At 43.9% G+C, this 16,151-nt stretch overlaps 3 protein-coding genes across 4 annotated transcripts; 2 read left to right on the top strand and 1 right to left on the bottom strand.

Moving 5' to 3' along the window:
• Positions 1-726: 726 nt before the first annotated feature.
• TSR3 (TSR3 ribosome maturation factor) lies at positions 727-5,855 on the bottom strand. The gene is made up of 6 exons (XM_065031120.1): positions 5,721-5,855; positions 5,415-5,619; positions 4,517-4,710; positions 2,435-2,608; positions 1,064-1,127; positions 727-987 (listed from the first exon to the last, which is right to left on the bottom strand). The coding sequence occupies exons 1-6, from the start codon at positions 5,815-5,817 to the stop codon at positions 843-845; spliced, it is 879 nt and encodes a 292-aa protein (XP_064887192.1). The 5' UTR covers positions 5,818-5,855; the 3' UTR covers positions 727-842.
• Positions 5,778-14,415, top strand: GNPTG (N-acetylglucosamine-1-phosphate transferase subunit gamma). 2 transcript variants are annotated; one of them, XM_065031118.1, is made up of 11 exons: positions 5,778-5,931; positions 6,014-6,065; positions 6,247-6,314; positions 7,473-7,527; positions 7,625-7,708; positions 8,724-8,817; positions 10,047-10,161; positions 10,691-10,773; positions 11,032-11,160; positions 12,830-12,911; positions 13,932-14,415. In XM_065031118.1, the coding sequence occupies exons 1-11, from the start codon at positions 5,898-5,900 to the stop codon at positions 14,051-14,053; spliced, it is 918 nt and encodes a 305-aa protein (XP_064887190.1). In that variant the 5' UTR covers positions 5,778-5,897; the 3' UTR covers positions 14,054-14,415. The 2 variants fall into 2 exon arrangements, with proteins under 2 accessions (XP_064887190.1, XP_064887191.1); XM_065031119.1 differs by having other exon boundaries at positions 13,929-14,415.
• On the top strand, positions 14,376-15,213 carry LOC135575478 (ubiquinol-cytochrome c reductase complex assembly factor 4). The gene is made up of 2 exons (XM_065030630.1): positions 14,376-14,389; positions 14,874-15,213. The coding sequence occupies exons 1-2, from the start codon at positions 14,376-14,378 to the stop codon at positions 15,211-15,213; spliced, it is 354 nt and encodes a 117-aa protein (XP_064886702.1).
• The last annotated feature ends 938 nt before the right edge of the window (positions 15,214-16,151 follow it).

Raw genomic sequence — 16,151 nt, 5'->3', positions numbered from 1 at the left:
GTTAGACTCCATGATAGCAGCTGTCAGAGAAAGGCAGGGGGACCTACAGCAACTGCAGATTCTAAGTGGTACCTGTCTTTCAGAAATACTTCTGTGCCTTCTTCCATATGTCAATGTATATAGCTTTTAGGAAAAGGACGTGCTCTATGCAATTAGTTTCCTTCTGTAAAGGAAAGTAGTTAAATTATGTAAATTATTTTAATGTATGTCAAGCTGATATGCCCTCTATTAAACTTTCACTGCTTTTTTTAATGGTATTTTTTTAGTCAAAATCATTCTGCAAAATAAGTGTGGAAAGCCTTGTTCCATCTGGGCTGTAGCTTCTTCAGTGCTTGTTACTCAATGGCTACTGCTAGGGACTTACGTTATTTTAAGTATGACACAGCTCCCTTCTCAGATTTGTTCTGCTTGTCTGCGTTTGATCATGAGCTTTATAACATAAAAGCATTCCCCCAAATTAGAATAGCCAACACCCTCATTATTTGCAGTCCTTCAAAACATGTGTATGATTACACTGATTAGAATACAGGGGGTTTTTAACCTCTATCAAAGCTTCAGGCCCTTTACATAATAATTAGCATTACATAAACAATTATCTAAAAATTAAATAACCTAAAGCCGTTTTGTGCATAAATAGACCTATAAATCCACATCTAGCCTGAGGTTCACCTACAGGAATGTGTTTGCTAAGCACCAAGTTACAGGCTAACAAACCACACTAACCGGTCACAGGAAAATTTCTTTATGCAACATGTTACAACTCTTTGGGATTGTCATGTATTTATTTATGTTCTCGTGGTATGTGGGGTTTTCTGTTTGGGGTTTAGGGGTGGAATTTGTTCTTACTTTTCAAACAGTTCATTTATTGGCTCTTGCAGCAACTTGACAGTATCGTCATCTTCTGGACTGCTCTCATCACTGCTTTCAGTGGCATCATCTGCAGTGCTTACACTGTCCTCCTCCCATTCTTCATTACTTTGTGCTACCCTGGAAACATTTTTCCGGTTATAAAAACAAAACAACTTAAAATGAGAAAAACAGTATTTAAATTAACTTTCATTACCCTGGGGAACTGATTGGTCTGTTAGGATTAGAAAATTCTTTCCCTGAGTCAACGTCAAATGGATCTGGAAAAGGAAGGAAAGAAAACATACACGTTGATGCAGATGGCTTATTTTAATGGTCTACCTTCATTTTCATTATACAATACGACTATAGGCAGGGAGGGGAAGGCATAGGAAGCCTGGTTTAGCTTTCTGTTAAGTTTACTGCAGCTTGGTCAGTAACCAGGGGAGGACAACAAGTCCTGCCCACCCTTCTAGTCATTTCCCTCTTTTCTGTGCCCTTTGTGCCCCCGCCCTCCCCAAGGGGCTCAGTAGCTCTTTAGGGGCAGTCAGACTACACACTGATTTCTAAGACTTTTGGCAAGAAAACATGGATGTTCTCAGAACGGTTTAGTTCTAAAAGGTCTGTCTAGTTAGTCCATGTCTACTGAGAAGTGAAGTACAGCCGGCCAGGCTCGGCTCTTGCTGAGGGCTGTTGCAGGGCTGGAGTTACTGGGGAGAACGGTTGCCTCAGAAAGCCAGACAGGGCAGGACAGCGTGGGGCTGCGGGGGGAGCTGTGCTGCCCCTTAACAACTGTCTTCAGTTCAATTTAACAGTAGTTAGGCTTCCACCAAACAATGGGATTATTTCACTCAGCATAGCATGTTGTAGAGAAACTACCCTTTCCTTACAGTGTGATCCCCTGGCCTGTTTTCATGGGACTGAAGCACTGTGAAGGAGAACGTTAATTAGGAGCATCTCTCTTCACGTGTTCTTGATCATTTGATCTGGCTTTTTTTTTTGTGCTGTCTTGAATGAGACCAAGCACTCATCTGTGAATACAGCCTGAAATACTGGGATACCAGTCACTGGAAGACTCTGGGAATAAACTACTGTACTTATAAGCTATTTTCATTATAGCTCTGATTTAAAACATCTTGATTAGGGACTGTATAAATGTCCATTAAAGGTCTTCCTCAGGCGTATTTATAACTAACTTGCTGTCAGGCTGTGTGCCTGTATTTCTCCTGTAGTCCTCCTGATTTACTATTCTACTCATACTCTGCTTTTAATATCTGTAGATAAAATGAGGAAGCAGCATGTTTTCTTTTTACTGCGTAGTTCTCCAATATCCTTAATTTAATCAGGGTAAGTACTTCACAGTTAAGCTATGAGTACACTACTATATGCATTAAATTGCTTTAGTTGTCTTTTTTAGTTGAAAAAAACAGGCAAACTTTCTTGTAAGAAGAATACACAGTGTAAAGACAAATCACATCTCAACAAAGCTCATCTTCTACCTTGTCAATATTTTCATGAGGTTAAAGGAAGAGATCATAAGGAAACTAAGTGAGGAAGAGGAGGTGTGTGGTGTGTCTGTGTGTCTTACCTATTTCTTCGTCTCTTTTTTCTTGGACACTGGCTAAGAAGTCCTCTTCAACTCTCAGCACATCTTCCTGGCAATGACAGGCTGCGTATTTTTCCAAGAGATTTTTGTTCAAGTCAATAAAAGCCTCACCCCATTTAAATTTCCGTAGAAGAATGGTGGCCAGGTCTGGGAATCCTAAAGCAGAAAATAAATGATCAGTTTTCTTTTTCGGTGTGAGATTTCACTCAGCTTACAGGTTTCTAAGTTCAGTACGAACCTACGTATCACTACAACAGTGATATGTTCACCAGTGTATTTTCAGTGTTCAGGGATTCAGACTTTTAAAGGATGAAAAATCTTTTCAAATTTCAGTTTAACTTGAAATATCTGACTCAAAGAAAAGTCCATAGTCTCTTAGTGTTATAGAAAAGTATTTTGTGCAGGTAATGAATGATTAAAGCTCTGGCTCCCACTGTCCTTCAGTAAGAGAGTAACTATACGCGCAGTATTTTCGGAAGACTGGTGTGCAGTGCAGTAGAGCGCATCCCCTCATTTGGCAAGGAGCTTCCGTGATGAGTTTGCAAAACATCACAGGGGGCAATTTCTTTTATTCTTAACCAGAACCCAGCTTATTAACTGACAGCTGTTACCTCTTCTTAAGACAAAGGTGCATAAGGATTCATGCTCTGTCTGGTGGTTTTAACAGTTTTTCTAACATTAAGGGCCATCCTGACAAAACCAGGATCATCAGTTTATGTGTCCTGTTTAGTAGCTGACATAAACACCCCACAGATACCTCCATGCTACTAGATACAAGTACGTGGAAGAAAGCTGGACAATTTGGTTCCAAACTCAGTAACCTTTGACACAGTCTCCCACAGCATCCTCACAGCTAAGTTGAGAAGGTGTGGTCTAGACAATAGACTAGTGAGGTGGGTTGCAAACTGGCTTAAGGAGAGAAGCCAGAGAGTGGTAGTCAATGGTGCGGAGTCTAGTTGGAGGCCAGTATCTAGTGCAGTGCCTCAGGGGTCAGTACTGGGGCCAATATTATTCAATATATTCATTAACGATTTAGACGAGGGAATAGAGTGTATTGTCAGCAAGTTTGCTGATGACATTAAGCTGGGAGGGGTGGCTGACACACCAGAAGGCTGTGCTGCCATCCAGCGGGACCTGGACAGGCTGGAGAGTTGGGCAGGGAATAACCTGATGAAATTTAACAAGGGAAAGTGTAGAGTCCTGCATCTGGGCAGGAACAACCCCAGGTTCCAGTATAGGTTGGGAAATTACATGTTAGAGAGCAGTGGAGGGGAAAGGGACCTGGGGGTCCTGGTGGACAACAGGATGACCATGAGCCAGCACTGTGCCCTTGTGGCCAGGAAGGCCAATGGCATCCTGGGGTGTATTACAAGGTGGGTGGCTAGTAGATCGAGAGAGGTTCTCCTTCCCCTCTACTCCGCCCTGGTGAGACCACATCTGGAATATTGTGTCCAGTTCTGGGCCCCTCAGTTCCAGAAGGACAGGGAACTGCTGTAGAGGGTCCAGCGTAGGGCAACGAAGATGATGAAGGGAGTGGAGCACTTCCCTTATGAAGAAAGGCTGAGGGAGCTGGGGCTCTTTAGTTTGGAGGAGACTAAGGGAGGACCTTATTAATGTTTATAAATGTATAAAGGGTGAGTGCCATGAGGATGGAGCCAGGCTCTTCTCGGTGGCAAACAATGACAGGACAAAGGGTAATGGGATCAAGCTGGAACACAAGAGGTTCCGCTTAAATTTGAGAAGAAACTTCTTCTCAGTGAGGGTGACAGACACTGGAACAGGCTGCCCAGGGGGGTTGTGGAGTCTCCTTCTCTGGAGACATTCAAAACCCGCCTGGACATGTTCCTGTGCAACCTCACCTGGGCGTTCCTGCTCCAGCAGGGGGATTGGACTGGATGATCTTTTGAGGTCCCTTCCAATCCCAAACATACTGTGATACTGTGTGATACTGTGAACCTGATGACCAGCAGAACAGCATCACAGTGGATTCTATTGTGGATCATCTCTGATTTACTGAGGATGTAAGAGTTGCTGGTAAGTTATTTCACACCAGACACAACCTACCAACAATGCAAAAAGCTGCAGCAAAAGCCTCGGCACAGGAGAGCTTGCAGGGCCGGCCGTAGTTGACGGGGTTTGCCGCCAGCAGGTAAGGCAGCAGCCGCAGGTGACCTCCTCTCATTCTCTTAAAGGGAGTTTCTTCTAATCTGGCCCATGAGCAATCTATGACTGCAATGCCACTCTGAGCAACGATGTGCCTGGCAAAGAAACATCACCGCATTTGAAAAATCGTTACCGTTGTATCCATAAGTTGAAGTGAGAATTACAATTGCCACTTCATACTGGCAACAGATTTGCATACAACCTCCCCCTTTTGTCAATCAAAACCCATGTTTTACAATGATCTAAAATCCAGATGCAATAAGAAAGAATAACATGCTTTTCCTCCTACTATGCATGTGGTGAGAAACAACTATCCATATGTTTCAAACTGAACGTAAAAAATGCGATGTTTAAAACTGACAGAAGAGTGCGGTTAATAGCAACGTTCACATTCTTAAAAATACACCGAAGTTCAGATTTAGGTTCTTGGCTAGCTTCTAACGACTAATATTTTCTCTCAGTAAATACACCTCTATAAAAATTCTGCAGGCACATCTCTCAAAAGTTCTCAAAGTTGCCACCGAGTAAGTTTTATAGCTAATGAACTGTGTTGCCCAGCCAAAGAACTTTAGTATGGAATGATAAAAGATATAATAGCTATGGGCCCGTGGTTCTGAGCAAGTTAACCTGCTACCAGCTGTGTAAAAATGTTCACCTGATTTAATAAAACGGCTCTATTTCTCACGTTCGTGCATCAGTGCAATGTAACGGGAAGGTCAAACCTGTTCCGTAGCACCGTTCTGGCCATGCCTCGGTGGTTAAACTTCCTCCACGCACCGGAACCGAGCGCCGGGCTCACCTGTCGGCCGCAGACACGTACTCCGTGGCCAGAGGGCTGAGCACCAGCCCCGGGAATCTCTGGCGGAGGCGCAGGGTGCGGAGCAGCCCTTTCCGGGCCAGTTTCCTGCCGGTGCATTTCTTGGGGTCGCAGTGCCCGAGCTCCCACATCGCCAGAGGACACGGGAACTTCGCCTCCGGCGCGTCGCCCTCGCCTTGCACACAAGCTGCGAACAGCGGCGCGTTAGTGCCCGGCCCGGCGCCCGCGGTCCCGCCCGGCCCCGGCCCCCGCGGTCCCGCCCGGCCCCGGCTCCGCACGCCCCCGCACCTCTGAGCGCGGCCTCGGCTTCCGCCGCGAACGTGTCGAGGCCGCGGGCTCCGCGCCGGCCGCCCCTCCGCGGGGCAGCGCGCCGGCCGCGCTCCATGCGCCGCGTCCCGTGGGCCGCGCCCGGGCGGAGCGGCCGCCCCGCGGCGCCGCGCTCTTCCGTTTCCAGCGGAAGCGGCGATGGCGGCGGCGCGGCTGCTGCTGGCGGCGCTGGGTGAGCGCGGGGGCCGGCGCGGGGCAGCGGGTGCGGCGCGGGTCGGCCCGCCCGCCGCAGCCAACCGCTCTTTGCCCGGCAGGTCTCGCCTCGGCGGGGAAGATGAAGATCGTGGAGGAGCCGAACACGTTCGGGTACGTGTCCGCCCGCTCCCTCGTCCCGCGGCCCGGCCGGGCCCGGGTGCGTCTGCCGCTCCCGCCCGGCCCCGGGGTCCCGCTGCCCGCTGCGGGTGCTGGGGCTCTCGGGTGGGGAGGATCTGACCGTGGCCGGATCCGTAATTCAGCCTTAAAGGTTTAACTTTCCTTCTCTTGAAAGGTTGAGTAACCCATTCTTGCCTCAAACAAATAGGCTTCAGCCAAAGATGTCCCCGTCTGCAGTATCAGGTATATGCAAGCATTGCCTTTTTTGTACGGTTTTCATCATTTAGTGCTAGTCATTTGCAAAATATTCTACTTTATCTCCTTTATGCAGAGCCTAATTTTACGTGTCATTTTATGAGCATCATGGAAATTAAGCATCCTAATTGCTATGGCACAGATTGCGTGTTATTGAGGGGCAAACCCTTTGGCCAAGCCTGTGATCATCTGTAGAATGAAATGCAAAATCATGCAGCTGGAAAAATCACATAGGAGGGAGGACCTGCCTGTGTCCCAGGGATCGGGGCATTCCAGAGGGTGCGATTCCGGTGGCCTGGTCTTTGTTTCTAGCATTGCTTGTCTAGATATTTGGGAAAATTACGTGGGCAATCCTGGCAGTGGAGGGTTAGAATCCAGGATGGGGTTTTATTTTATTTGCTTTGTCATCTCTTTTGTTTTCCTTTCTTCACAAACATTTAATAATTCCATGCAAAATTACCTTAAGGGACTCTGAAATATCCCTGTAGCACATAGTTCAGAACTTTTGACCCTTTTTTGAATGACAAGTTACCTGCCTTGGATTCCTGGCTCAGCAAGGCTGGGATGGTCGTCCGCGAGACTGGAGCTGTAAGTGCCGAGCTCTCTGGCCGCAGCGGGTTTGCCGTGTTGAATACTCATTGGATCAGGCTGTGCAGGCAAACTGGGAAAAGAATTTCTGGTCAGAGAATCTCGGTGGAACTAAAATGTGCAGCACTACCAACATTCTGAGCACATGGGCTTTACTCATGTAAACTGGAGGAGCTTCTGTGCCTTTGGGGACGCACAGCTGCCAAGCAGGAGTTGTGATGATTTCAGAGTTAGATTTTGGCAAGATCTGCACTGGTGATTTCTCTTACGGATTTGGCCTCCAAATATTGGTTTGTATACAAGTTTCTTGTTTCTATTGCAGAAAGAGACTTATCTGTTTCACTCGCTATTGAAGATGAAAAATGTTAAAGATCATGAAGCAAACCAATATAGCATTAGTGGGAACTTAGAGTAATTCATATGGAAGATACAAATTTCCTTACGCACAGCAGAAAACTAAATTTGTGACATACTTGTTGCAGTTTTGTCATGACAGTAACTTATTCTTATTTAACCAAAATGTTATTCTTCCTCGATGTCATTTTGTGGTGTTTTTAGGCCCTGCACATCTCTTTAGGCTTGCTGGCAAGTGTTTCAGTTTTGTGGAATCCACGTGAGTAATGGATTTCAATATTTGATTCTATACATTTATTAGGAATGAAATAGGTTTTTATTTGTCTGAAACATCTTCTTTTCTTTTTATTTTCAAGGTACAAGTACGAGTTTTGTCCTTTCCATAACGTCACTCAGCACGAGCAGACCTTTCGATGGAATGCCTATAGTGGGATTTTAGGGTGAGGCTTCTTAGACCTTTACGTTTTACCTATGTTATTAGCAGACCATTTTATAGACTGTCAAAAAGGAGAGTTTTAAATTACGATTCTTTTATTGGTCAGCTTAGGTCATTGTAGTTGTTATTATGCATAAAAATACCCCATCTTAAAAAATTCAGATTTTTTTGGTGATAAATATTAACGTTCTATTTTAGCTGAAGGCTGATTAATAACCAAGTGCCGACTGCAGATGTGGTATGTTCATGTGAGAAATTCAGTAATGTATAGCTACAGCTTATATTCACAATGATTTCATGTCTGTTAACTGTTTTCCCTTTGAGTTGAAAATAACCTTACAAAATGAAATGAGTGCTTTTTGTGTCAAAGGTTTTTGACAAAGGTAATAAGACTCAATGTAGACCCAAAAAAAGTATGCCAAATATTCAAAGACCCAAGACTATCCAAATCATAAGACCTAAAATAAATCTAATTATAAAGCAGAGCACTGCTTTAAAATGACTGCCTTTCTAAATATTGTGTATGTAGATGTCTCTCTTTCCCTTTGTGGACAATAATTAGTGAGCCAGTATGAGAAGGAAAGGGTACATCAAGATGCCGAGACTATCTATGGCGTTAGGACTAGCAGAAGTAGAGGCTGGTTTTTAGGTGCTCTCAGCAGCACTAAAAATCCTGCAAATAATCCAAGTTGCGCCATGGAATTTGTTGCGGGGTTGGCCTATAAACTGTATTTTATTGGATTTAAACACAGATTTGTAAGAGCAAAATGTTTGCAAATGGAAAGCTGATCCAAAACCGTGCTCCCAAAGTAATATTCATATGCCCTGTATAGCAGCCTGGATAACAAACTGCTCTCGTTACAAGGTTTGGGCTGTAAGAAATGGAGATACTAAGATGACAAAAATGAAATATATACAGTTATACTGAGGATGGCGTAAGGGTATTCCTGTTTTTCTTCCGGAGTGTTCACCTTTTTCTTTCCAATAACTTAAAATAAAATGATGTCCTGTTTTTTCAGAATCTGGCACGAATGGGAAATTGAAAACAACACGTTTGTTGGCATGTGGATGAGGGAAGGAGACTCGTGTGAAACCAGGAGCAGGCAGACAAAGGTACAGTAACCCGGACTGTGCTAATTCAGACAGCGTGACTGTACACACTCACAACACACTACAGGCTGAAACATTGAAGTGCTTTGTAATTTGTGTCAGGAAAAAGAGCTGTTTGTTGAATTCACAATGCCAGCCTATTGTGCTAAGAACACCCAGGAAAAATGAGGGAAAAGAATTAGGCAGTGAGCAACAGCATGGTGAGAAGCTAAGGAAGGGGTTAAAACAAGAGAAACAGTTTGTGGTGTGACTACATTTTAAAGAAAAAGTAAAAATTCTTATTTTGTGGGGTGATTAAAATGTTCCATTTCACATTAAAACAGTGGCTGTGCCAAGGAACTCTTTGACTAGAAGTGTAGGGAACAGCATCCGATACTTGACCCATGTGTGGCACATGAGTTGCACGTGTCCTTTATCCTTTTATTCATTAATGTTTTTCTACCTCTTGTTTCAGTATGTTACACTGTTTTGCAGATACAATGAATTAAACCTCCTTCCCTGGTAACGTTATTGTGAAGATGAGTTAGAGATATCACATAGTTCATAACAGGCTGCTCTCCATGTAGAAGATGCTTAGCTATTGCAATGAAGGGTGACAATACAATATTTAAGAGAATAATAACTAAAGTGAAGATGGGACAAGGGGCAAAATATCTTGGCCAAGGTGAAAATATTCTGTGCTGTAGTGGAGGTGCCTGTTCACAGCTTTATCTCCCGTAGGGGCTGCACAAAGAACTACTGTTCTTGTGTGACCTGTGACGCTGATTCCAACCTTTCACTGGCATTTACTTTTGAACAGACCTGGTGCTGCAGGTTTAAAGATGAAAACAAATTTCTGCAGGCTAGATGTGTATTGTTCTCTTCATTTAGCACGTTAGTCAGATCTGAAATCTGTTGAGTGAATTATGCACAAGTCACATGGGGCTCTGAAGGGTGTCCTGTTCACCCTCCTTTTCACCCTCATTCTTGCTGGAAATATGGTGCTTGGCAGTCCAAGGAACAAAGTGGGGGGATCATTTCCCATTAGAAGAAGCAATTTTCATATTTGATAAAATAATTTGAAGGTGTGTTTGTTATGAATCTTTTTCTGCGGGTGCCAGCACCGGGAGCTTTGACATGACAGTACGTACAGAAATGCATCTGCTAGCGTTGGAAGACAGCAAATTGATCATCATGCTGGCCCTGTTTTACGTGGACGTGTTTCACTCATCTTTGTTTTTACTGATGTTTAGGTTCATCTCGTTTGTGGAAAGAGCAATAAATTGGCTTATGTGTCTGAGCCAAGTACTTGTGTTTACTCTCTGACATTTGAGACTCCTCTCGTGTGCCACCCCCACTCTCTTTTAGGTAAGACTGAGAAAATCATTTGTGAGTGGAGCAGCCGGCAGATCACACCAACCTCAGAGTGAAAATTATTAGGTTGAGTTTGTAACTTGGTATAAAGGAGTATTAAATCTAACATATAATATGAAGTGTATTTTAAATCCCAGTCATTATAACACGTAGGTGTTTCTCAAATAAATTGTCAGTGCTAGTATAGACCCAGTGAGAGATTTCTGGTTTTTTTTTGGACTGGTTGTAGGAATCACCCCTGTAGTATCTGCTCATTTACTCACATTACAAACAGGGAGAGCTCGCTTAGAATTACATTCACCAAAGATACGTCAGACCTTCTAGATGGAAAGAACATGAAAAATTTGGGTTGGTGGCATTCTCCAGAAACTTTAAATGCATTAAATGGAGTTTAAGTCTAACTCTTAAAAGCAGTAGAGACCATGTCCTGTATAGAAACAGATTTTTAAAACAAATAGGTATGCACACTACTAATGCAGAAGAGTGCTATTGGTTTTTACGTGGTTTGGCTTCCATTTTTCAGTTTATCCAACTCTGACTGAAGCACTGCAAAAGAAATGGGATGAAACAGAGCAGCTTCTGTATGATGAACTAATAACTGACCAGGTTTGTTAATGTTTTCCAACTCTGTTCGGTAGAGAACCATTACTGTCAAATGGACAAACCTGGCTCCTGCAGTTTCTCCTTTATTCTCCTTTATTCTGCAGTTGGCAAACAGCAAATTTTGTGCTCTGTAACTGCTATATCAACTTGTATTGTTTTCTCCAGTGAAACTTGAGGAATTGTATTGGCCGGTGCAAATTACAAGCAGAGATGAGAGTCACATGGATTAATTTGTTGTCTTTCGGAAACGTTCTTTTTTAGGGATACAAAAAAATACTGAGAGAGATCTTTGAGGAAGCTGGCCTTCTGAAAGCAACAGAAGAGATGGAAGTTGAGAAACAGAATCAGAAAATAAGTCTGGAATTTGAAACAGTGGAGAAGTGCAGTAAGGTATAGAGCGTAATACTGACAATGTGGAATTAAATTGCCACCTTCCTAATGTACAACAGGATCTGTGCAAAAGCATTATGTAAATACTCTGGATTCAGCTGAAATCTGTTCATAGGATTATATTTTCTGGTTTCAATATGAAACAGTCTGCATGCTGAGTGATTTGATACCTTTATTCTAGCCCTTAAGTCAAAACCAAACCAGCACAACTGAATGCCCAATAAGAAGATGGAGGGGGGTGTGTAGGAATTAGTGTAGGTGCTTGGGATATGAACACCTTGTAAGTACTGTACCTGGGGAATATCAGTCTGGGAATAGGGAGGAATAACTAGTGAAAATAAACGTGTAGTCAGCCTTGGGAATGGTGACACTTTTCTCTGAAGGTAATGATCCAGACTTGTGTCAGAATGCACTGGCTGTTACACGGGCAAAAGGCAGAATGAGCGATGCTGTGTCCGCTTCTGAGAGACTTTCATTTGTGCGGACAGTCCTTCTGCAACAGAATTGAACTGGGGAAAATAGAGGTAGAAGGTGTGCTCAGCCTAAGAGAGTGCAAGCTGAACATCAAAAAGAGAGCACGGAAGGGAATCAAATCACTGTAATGCAGAGAAGCTGCTTGTGTACACATACACAGGCACGTCACAAGCAGAGCCAGAGGCCACGAATGCATTGTGAAGAGCAAGTTTTATTTTAGTTACCTCTTTACTGGGGGACCTCCGAAGTCGCACCTGAGCTCCCAGGCAGAGGTGACACCAGCGGGGACGCCGGCGCTGGTCAGTTCAGCCCTGGTAGGAGATCCTGCCGAGCTCGCCTGTATTTCACGGCTTCAGGCAGGCGCAGCCTCCCGCTCTCTCTCACAACAAAGCAGGAATCGCAGACATGGTGATGCGGTGCCTGGAGTTTCTCACAGGCCTATGCTATCTAACACAGAGGTTCTGCTCATCAAGCACACAGGGTCAGTGAAACAATTAGTGTGATGTATGTGCTTTCTCTACAGACAGGTACATTCAACTAATCTCGCCGTATCTTCTGCTATATCCCCATACACTGCTGCTGTTGTCATTTTGTTAGAAGATGTAGCAAAGACAAAACACCACATAGTGATTCCTGAACGTAACCAAATAAACTGTGGTTAAGCTGAATATGCTAATCTAAAGATTACCATTTTAATGTGGTACTCTTAGGAGCTGGAACAGACATCTATTTTTTTTAATAGTTAACAATACAGTATTTATTAATTCATACTACGTTTTCTGGCTTCATCATAGCTTAACTGTCATAAAGTTGGCTGATTTGGTAACCACAGAATCTTTTGTTTTTTCTTGATTTGTATAAAAACTAAAGCAATAAAAAATTGGGGCTTCTTCAAGATTTTGGATGTATGGTTTGAGTCTCTGAAGTGCTGAGGAATCCCTGGCTCTGTCAGTTAACAGAAACCGCTGAAACTGAGAACATGAATTCACTAGGTCAAGAACTGAGGAGGTGACAAACTTCCAGACTGTAGTGTTATGATATAAAAAAAACAATAAGGCTGGTATTGTTTAAGATCTTTTAAGTCAACAGCTCCAAGCTCAAAGCTGTGCACAGACCCATTATTTTGTATAAATTCCTGTTGTTTGTATGCATCTGGAGAGTGGAAGAGCCATTTTAAATGTATTTTCTTTTTTAGGAATACAAGGAACTTTCTGAAGAAATAAAAAAACTTAAAGAGTTATTGAGTCAGCATGGCATTGCATACAAAGGAAGTTCTGGTGAGTTCTTTGGTATTGTTCTTTTTTCATTATTGTCTATTTGGAATGTGAATACCCAAATGTCGTGTTCAGTCACAGCAAGGATTAAATAATCTGTCAAATATGGAGGTAAAATTCAGTAGACAGAAGTTTTTAATAAGTACTTAGGTCTTGATTCCTGCTCAAGAAGACTTATTTTGCCCACCCCAAAATCTGTCGATGGCTTGAAATTTTAGCTTTATAGAAAACTTTTGACTGCTGTTGGAATTAAAGTACTTAAGGTGCCAAAGAAAAATGGCTGTTACAAAGAAAAATGCTGTTACAGCATTTGTTGCACATAAGCATCTTTTAAGTAACTCCACGTTCTGCATAGTCAACCACAAGGCCTGACTTGTTCAAGAACACTTGATGTGTTCTTTGTATATCTGATTTGGTTTTATCCGTTGTTAGTCAGCTTTTTCCCCCTCTGTGATTTCTGTTAGGTAAGTACCATATCACGTGCAGTTTTTAGAAGGAAAGAATGTTTGGTGCTGGCTATGAAGAAGCAGGACTATTCTGGTTTAATTCCAGAGAAGTTTTGTTTTGTTTTGTTGTTGGGGTTTTTTTGTTCCCCACCTCCCATTCCTTCCAGTCCACCCTGCCCATTATTACATGAACTGTTTGTCTAAGGAGGATTTAATTTCCCCGAATATATATTTACACCTTTTATGTTCAGAATTGGCACCTCAATAAGGAAACTTTGAGCTAATTAAATTAGCTTACAGTTAGTGACTTTTTTTCCTTCTGTTTCAAGAAACTCATTATATTAGAATTTTTGCAAAACATTTTATCTGCATGTTTAAACTACTAAGTATGTAACTTGCACAGTATTCCTGCCTGTTTGGTAGTTCATTTAGTTATTGGAAATGAGAGCTGTATAATCAAAAGCAGAATTCACAACTTATTCTAGATGACTTATTTCAAAACTATTTAGTGAATTCTTTGAGAAAAATGTCTTGGTGTGTAAAAGCAGAAATAACTGATGTCTTAATATTACAGCAGAAAATACCAGTGTTGAACATGTAAGTCCCAAGCTGGCAGCTGCAGTGACAGCTGTTCCAAACGGGTCAAAGACCGACGAGCACCTGCACGGCGACACAGGGATTTGGAATGACACCCTATGAAGAGACTTGGGTGGCAAACAGCAGGTTCACAGGAATGCCAAGCAAGTTGAATGTGTGTCATGGCACTAAGATGCTTTACCTTTTGCAAGTATTTTTGGCTTTCTGACTTTCTGTCCTAAAGCAAAGGGAACGTAATGGAGCGAGGGCTCACCAGTACGGAGAAGTTGGCTGGTTCTGAGAACATCATAAAACTTCCGTGCTAAGGCTGGTGTTGGGACTAGGTTTACACGTTCTGTGTTTCCAGTCCCAGCTTTTGTTTTCTTTGATCAAAGACGGCAATGAGTGGTGTAAATACAAAATCCTTCAAGACCAATGCTGTAAGATGTTGTATGAAAGGTAATAAATACAATATTAAGAACTTACTTCATCTCTATGCTAAAATGTTTTCTGTGCCGGCTTCGGAAGTGTTTTCTCGCAGAGCAGAGTGTAACCCGCCGCTCGGCCTGTGTTCAGAGGCTGATGTCAGCTTTGGGCAGTGGGTGGATGAAATGAAAGGTGTGCAGGATGTGCACCTGACAGACAGGTGCTATGAAAACAGCACATAGTTCTAAAAGAATAGCAGTGTTAAGGGAACACGTAGCAATTCTAGAACGTAATACGGAATACAGCTGCCAAAACGCTGCTGTGGGGGCCGGTGGACGCCCGAGGGCGCTGTCCGCTCCGTGACCGCCCGCCCGCGCTTCCGCTTCCGGCGGCGGGATGAGCTGGGCGCTGTGCGGCGCGCGGTGAGCGGCGGGGCCGGGGCGGTGGCGGCTCCGCGCTGCCGGGTCCGTGCAGCCGCCCGGCCCCGGCCCTGGCCCTGACCCGTGTGTCTTTGCAGGGCGCGGCGCTGCCTCCGCCCGCCCGGGCCCCGGAGGTGGCTGGCGCAGCGGCGGGGCCCGGAGGACGCGGATCCGGAGGACGGGGGGCCCATCCCGTTCTCCGCCAGCAAGGCCAGTCCGCGCGTGTGGAGCGTCAGCCGGTCTATGGGGAGCGACCACGAGAAGCCGTGGGCGAAGGTGCTGCCGCTCAGTCTGCTGTGCACGGGGCTGCTGCTCTGGTGCGTGTTCAGGCAGCAAACGGAGGTCGATGAGCGGCTGGAAGCGCTTTTCTTCGATCCGGTCGCGGACTCGGTAGATGCGGCCCAAGAGGGCAGCGCTCCCCTGCGGGAGGAGAAATGAGGGCGGGAGCGCGGCTGCCGTGGAGGAGCTGCCGGGAGTTCGCTGGCATTCACCTGGCTAAAAGCTGTACTGATACTCCAGGGGGAAAACTTGTTTCTCCAGCCTGTCGACAGCCTTATCTTGCAAGCTTGATTCCTTCATGTATCGTTAACTTAGTAATTTACACCGGTAGTGCAAGGAGTGTCTTCCCGCATTGCACAGTAGGGATGAACAGTATGTATTGCAATTCAACTTGCATTTGAAGATACGTTTTGTACAACCCATCTCTTTTTCCATGCCTACATGCACAGTGTATTAAAATATCAAAGCTGTAAGTCTGTAAAATTGCTGAAGGTGACCTTCATTTGGTGTTTTGTTAGTCACTGAAGGCAACTGTGTGTGAATCATTAACATGTGATTCTTTGTGCTCTTTTTTTTTTTTTGTAATTTACTAAATAACGGAGAAACTACCTTCAACCTTTAATATATAGTTGGTGCTTGCTTTCTGGACTATAACTGCTTAGGCATGTCCAGTGTAGGTGATCATTACGGCTAGGAGAGGGTTTTGCAGGAAACTGAAGTTACTGGATTCTGTTATATTGGGGAGGAACCTCCTAGTTGCACTGAACAATGTAGTGTTTGGGTTTTTTTTCCTACAGATTCATAGATACTCAAATTTGCACACTAGAGACTTTAATGGGAGAGGAAGAGCCTAAGCTACTAATAGGACTTAGTTCCCTTCGAAGTTGAAGGCATTTTTTTAAGCTTTAAATGTAAAAATGCAAAGCTGATTTTGTGCCATTAGAACTCCTAATTAAGAAACAAACCAAAAGCTCAAACAAACAAGAAAGCAGAACAAAACCCTCAAATAAACTAAAAACCCCACAAACATGGCAGCAGCTAGTAAGACAGGCTGGAGCTACAGAGAAAACGGAGTTAGCATCACGTTTGCCTAATAC

Source organism: Columba livia, chromosome 15 (assembly GCF_036013475.1).
Source record: "Columba livia isolate bColLiv1 breed racing homer chromosome 15, bColLiv1.pat.W.v2, whole genome shotgun sequence".
NCBI lineage: Eukaryota > Metazoa > Chordata > Aves > Columbiformes > Columbidae > Columba > Columba livia.
This window is presented reverse-complemented; position numbering and strand designations above follow the sequence as displayed.

Coding starts and splice junctions, on each gene's coding strand:
- TSR3 (XM_065031120.1), bottom strand. CDS start 5,817: ATGGAGCGCGGCCGGCGCGCTGCCCCGCGGAGGGGCGGCCGGCGCGGA. Junction 4,711..5,414: donor TACGTGTCTGCGGCCGACAG/GTGAGCCCGGCG, acceptor TTTCTTTGCCAG/GCACATCGTTGCTCAGAGTG. Junction 1,128..2,434: donor AAAAAGAGACGAAGAAATAG/GTAAGACACACA, acceptor TTCCTTTTCCAG/ATCCATTTGACGTTGACTCA.
- GNPTG (XM_065031119.1), top strand. CDS start 5,898: ATGGCGGCGGCGCGGCTGCTGCTGGCGGCGCTGG. Junction 7,709..8,723: donor GCCTATAGTGGGATTTTAGG/GTGAGGCTTCTT, acceptor CTGTTTTTTCAG/AATCTGGCACGAATGGGAAA. Junction 8,818..10,046: donor CCAGGAGCAGGCAGACAAAG/GTACAGTAACCC, acceptor ACTGATGTTTAG/GTTCATCTCGTTTGTGGAAA.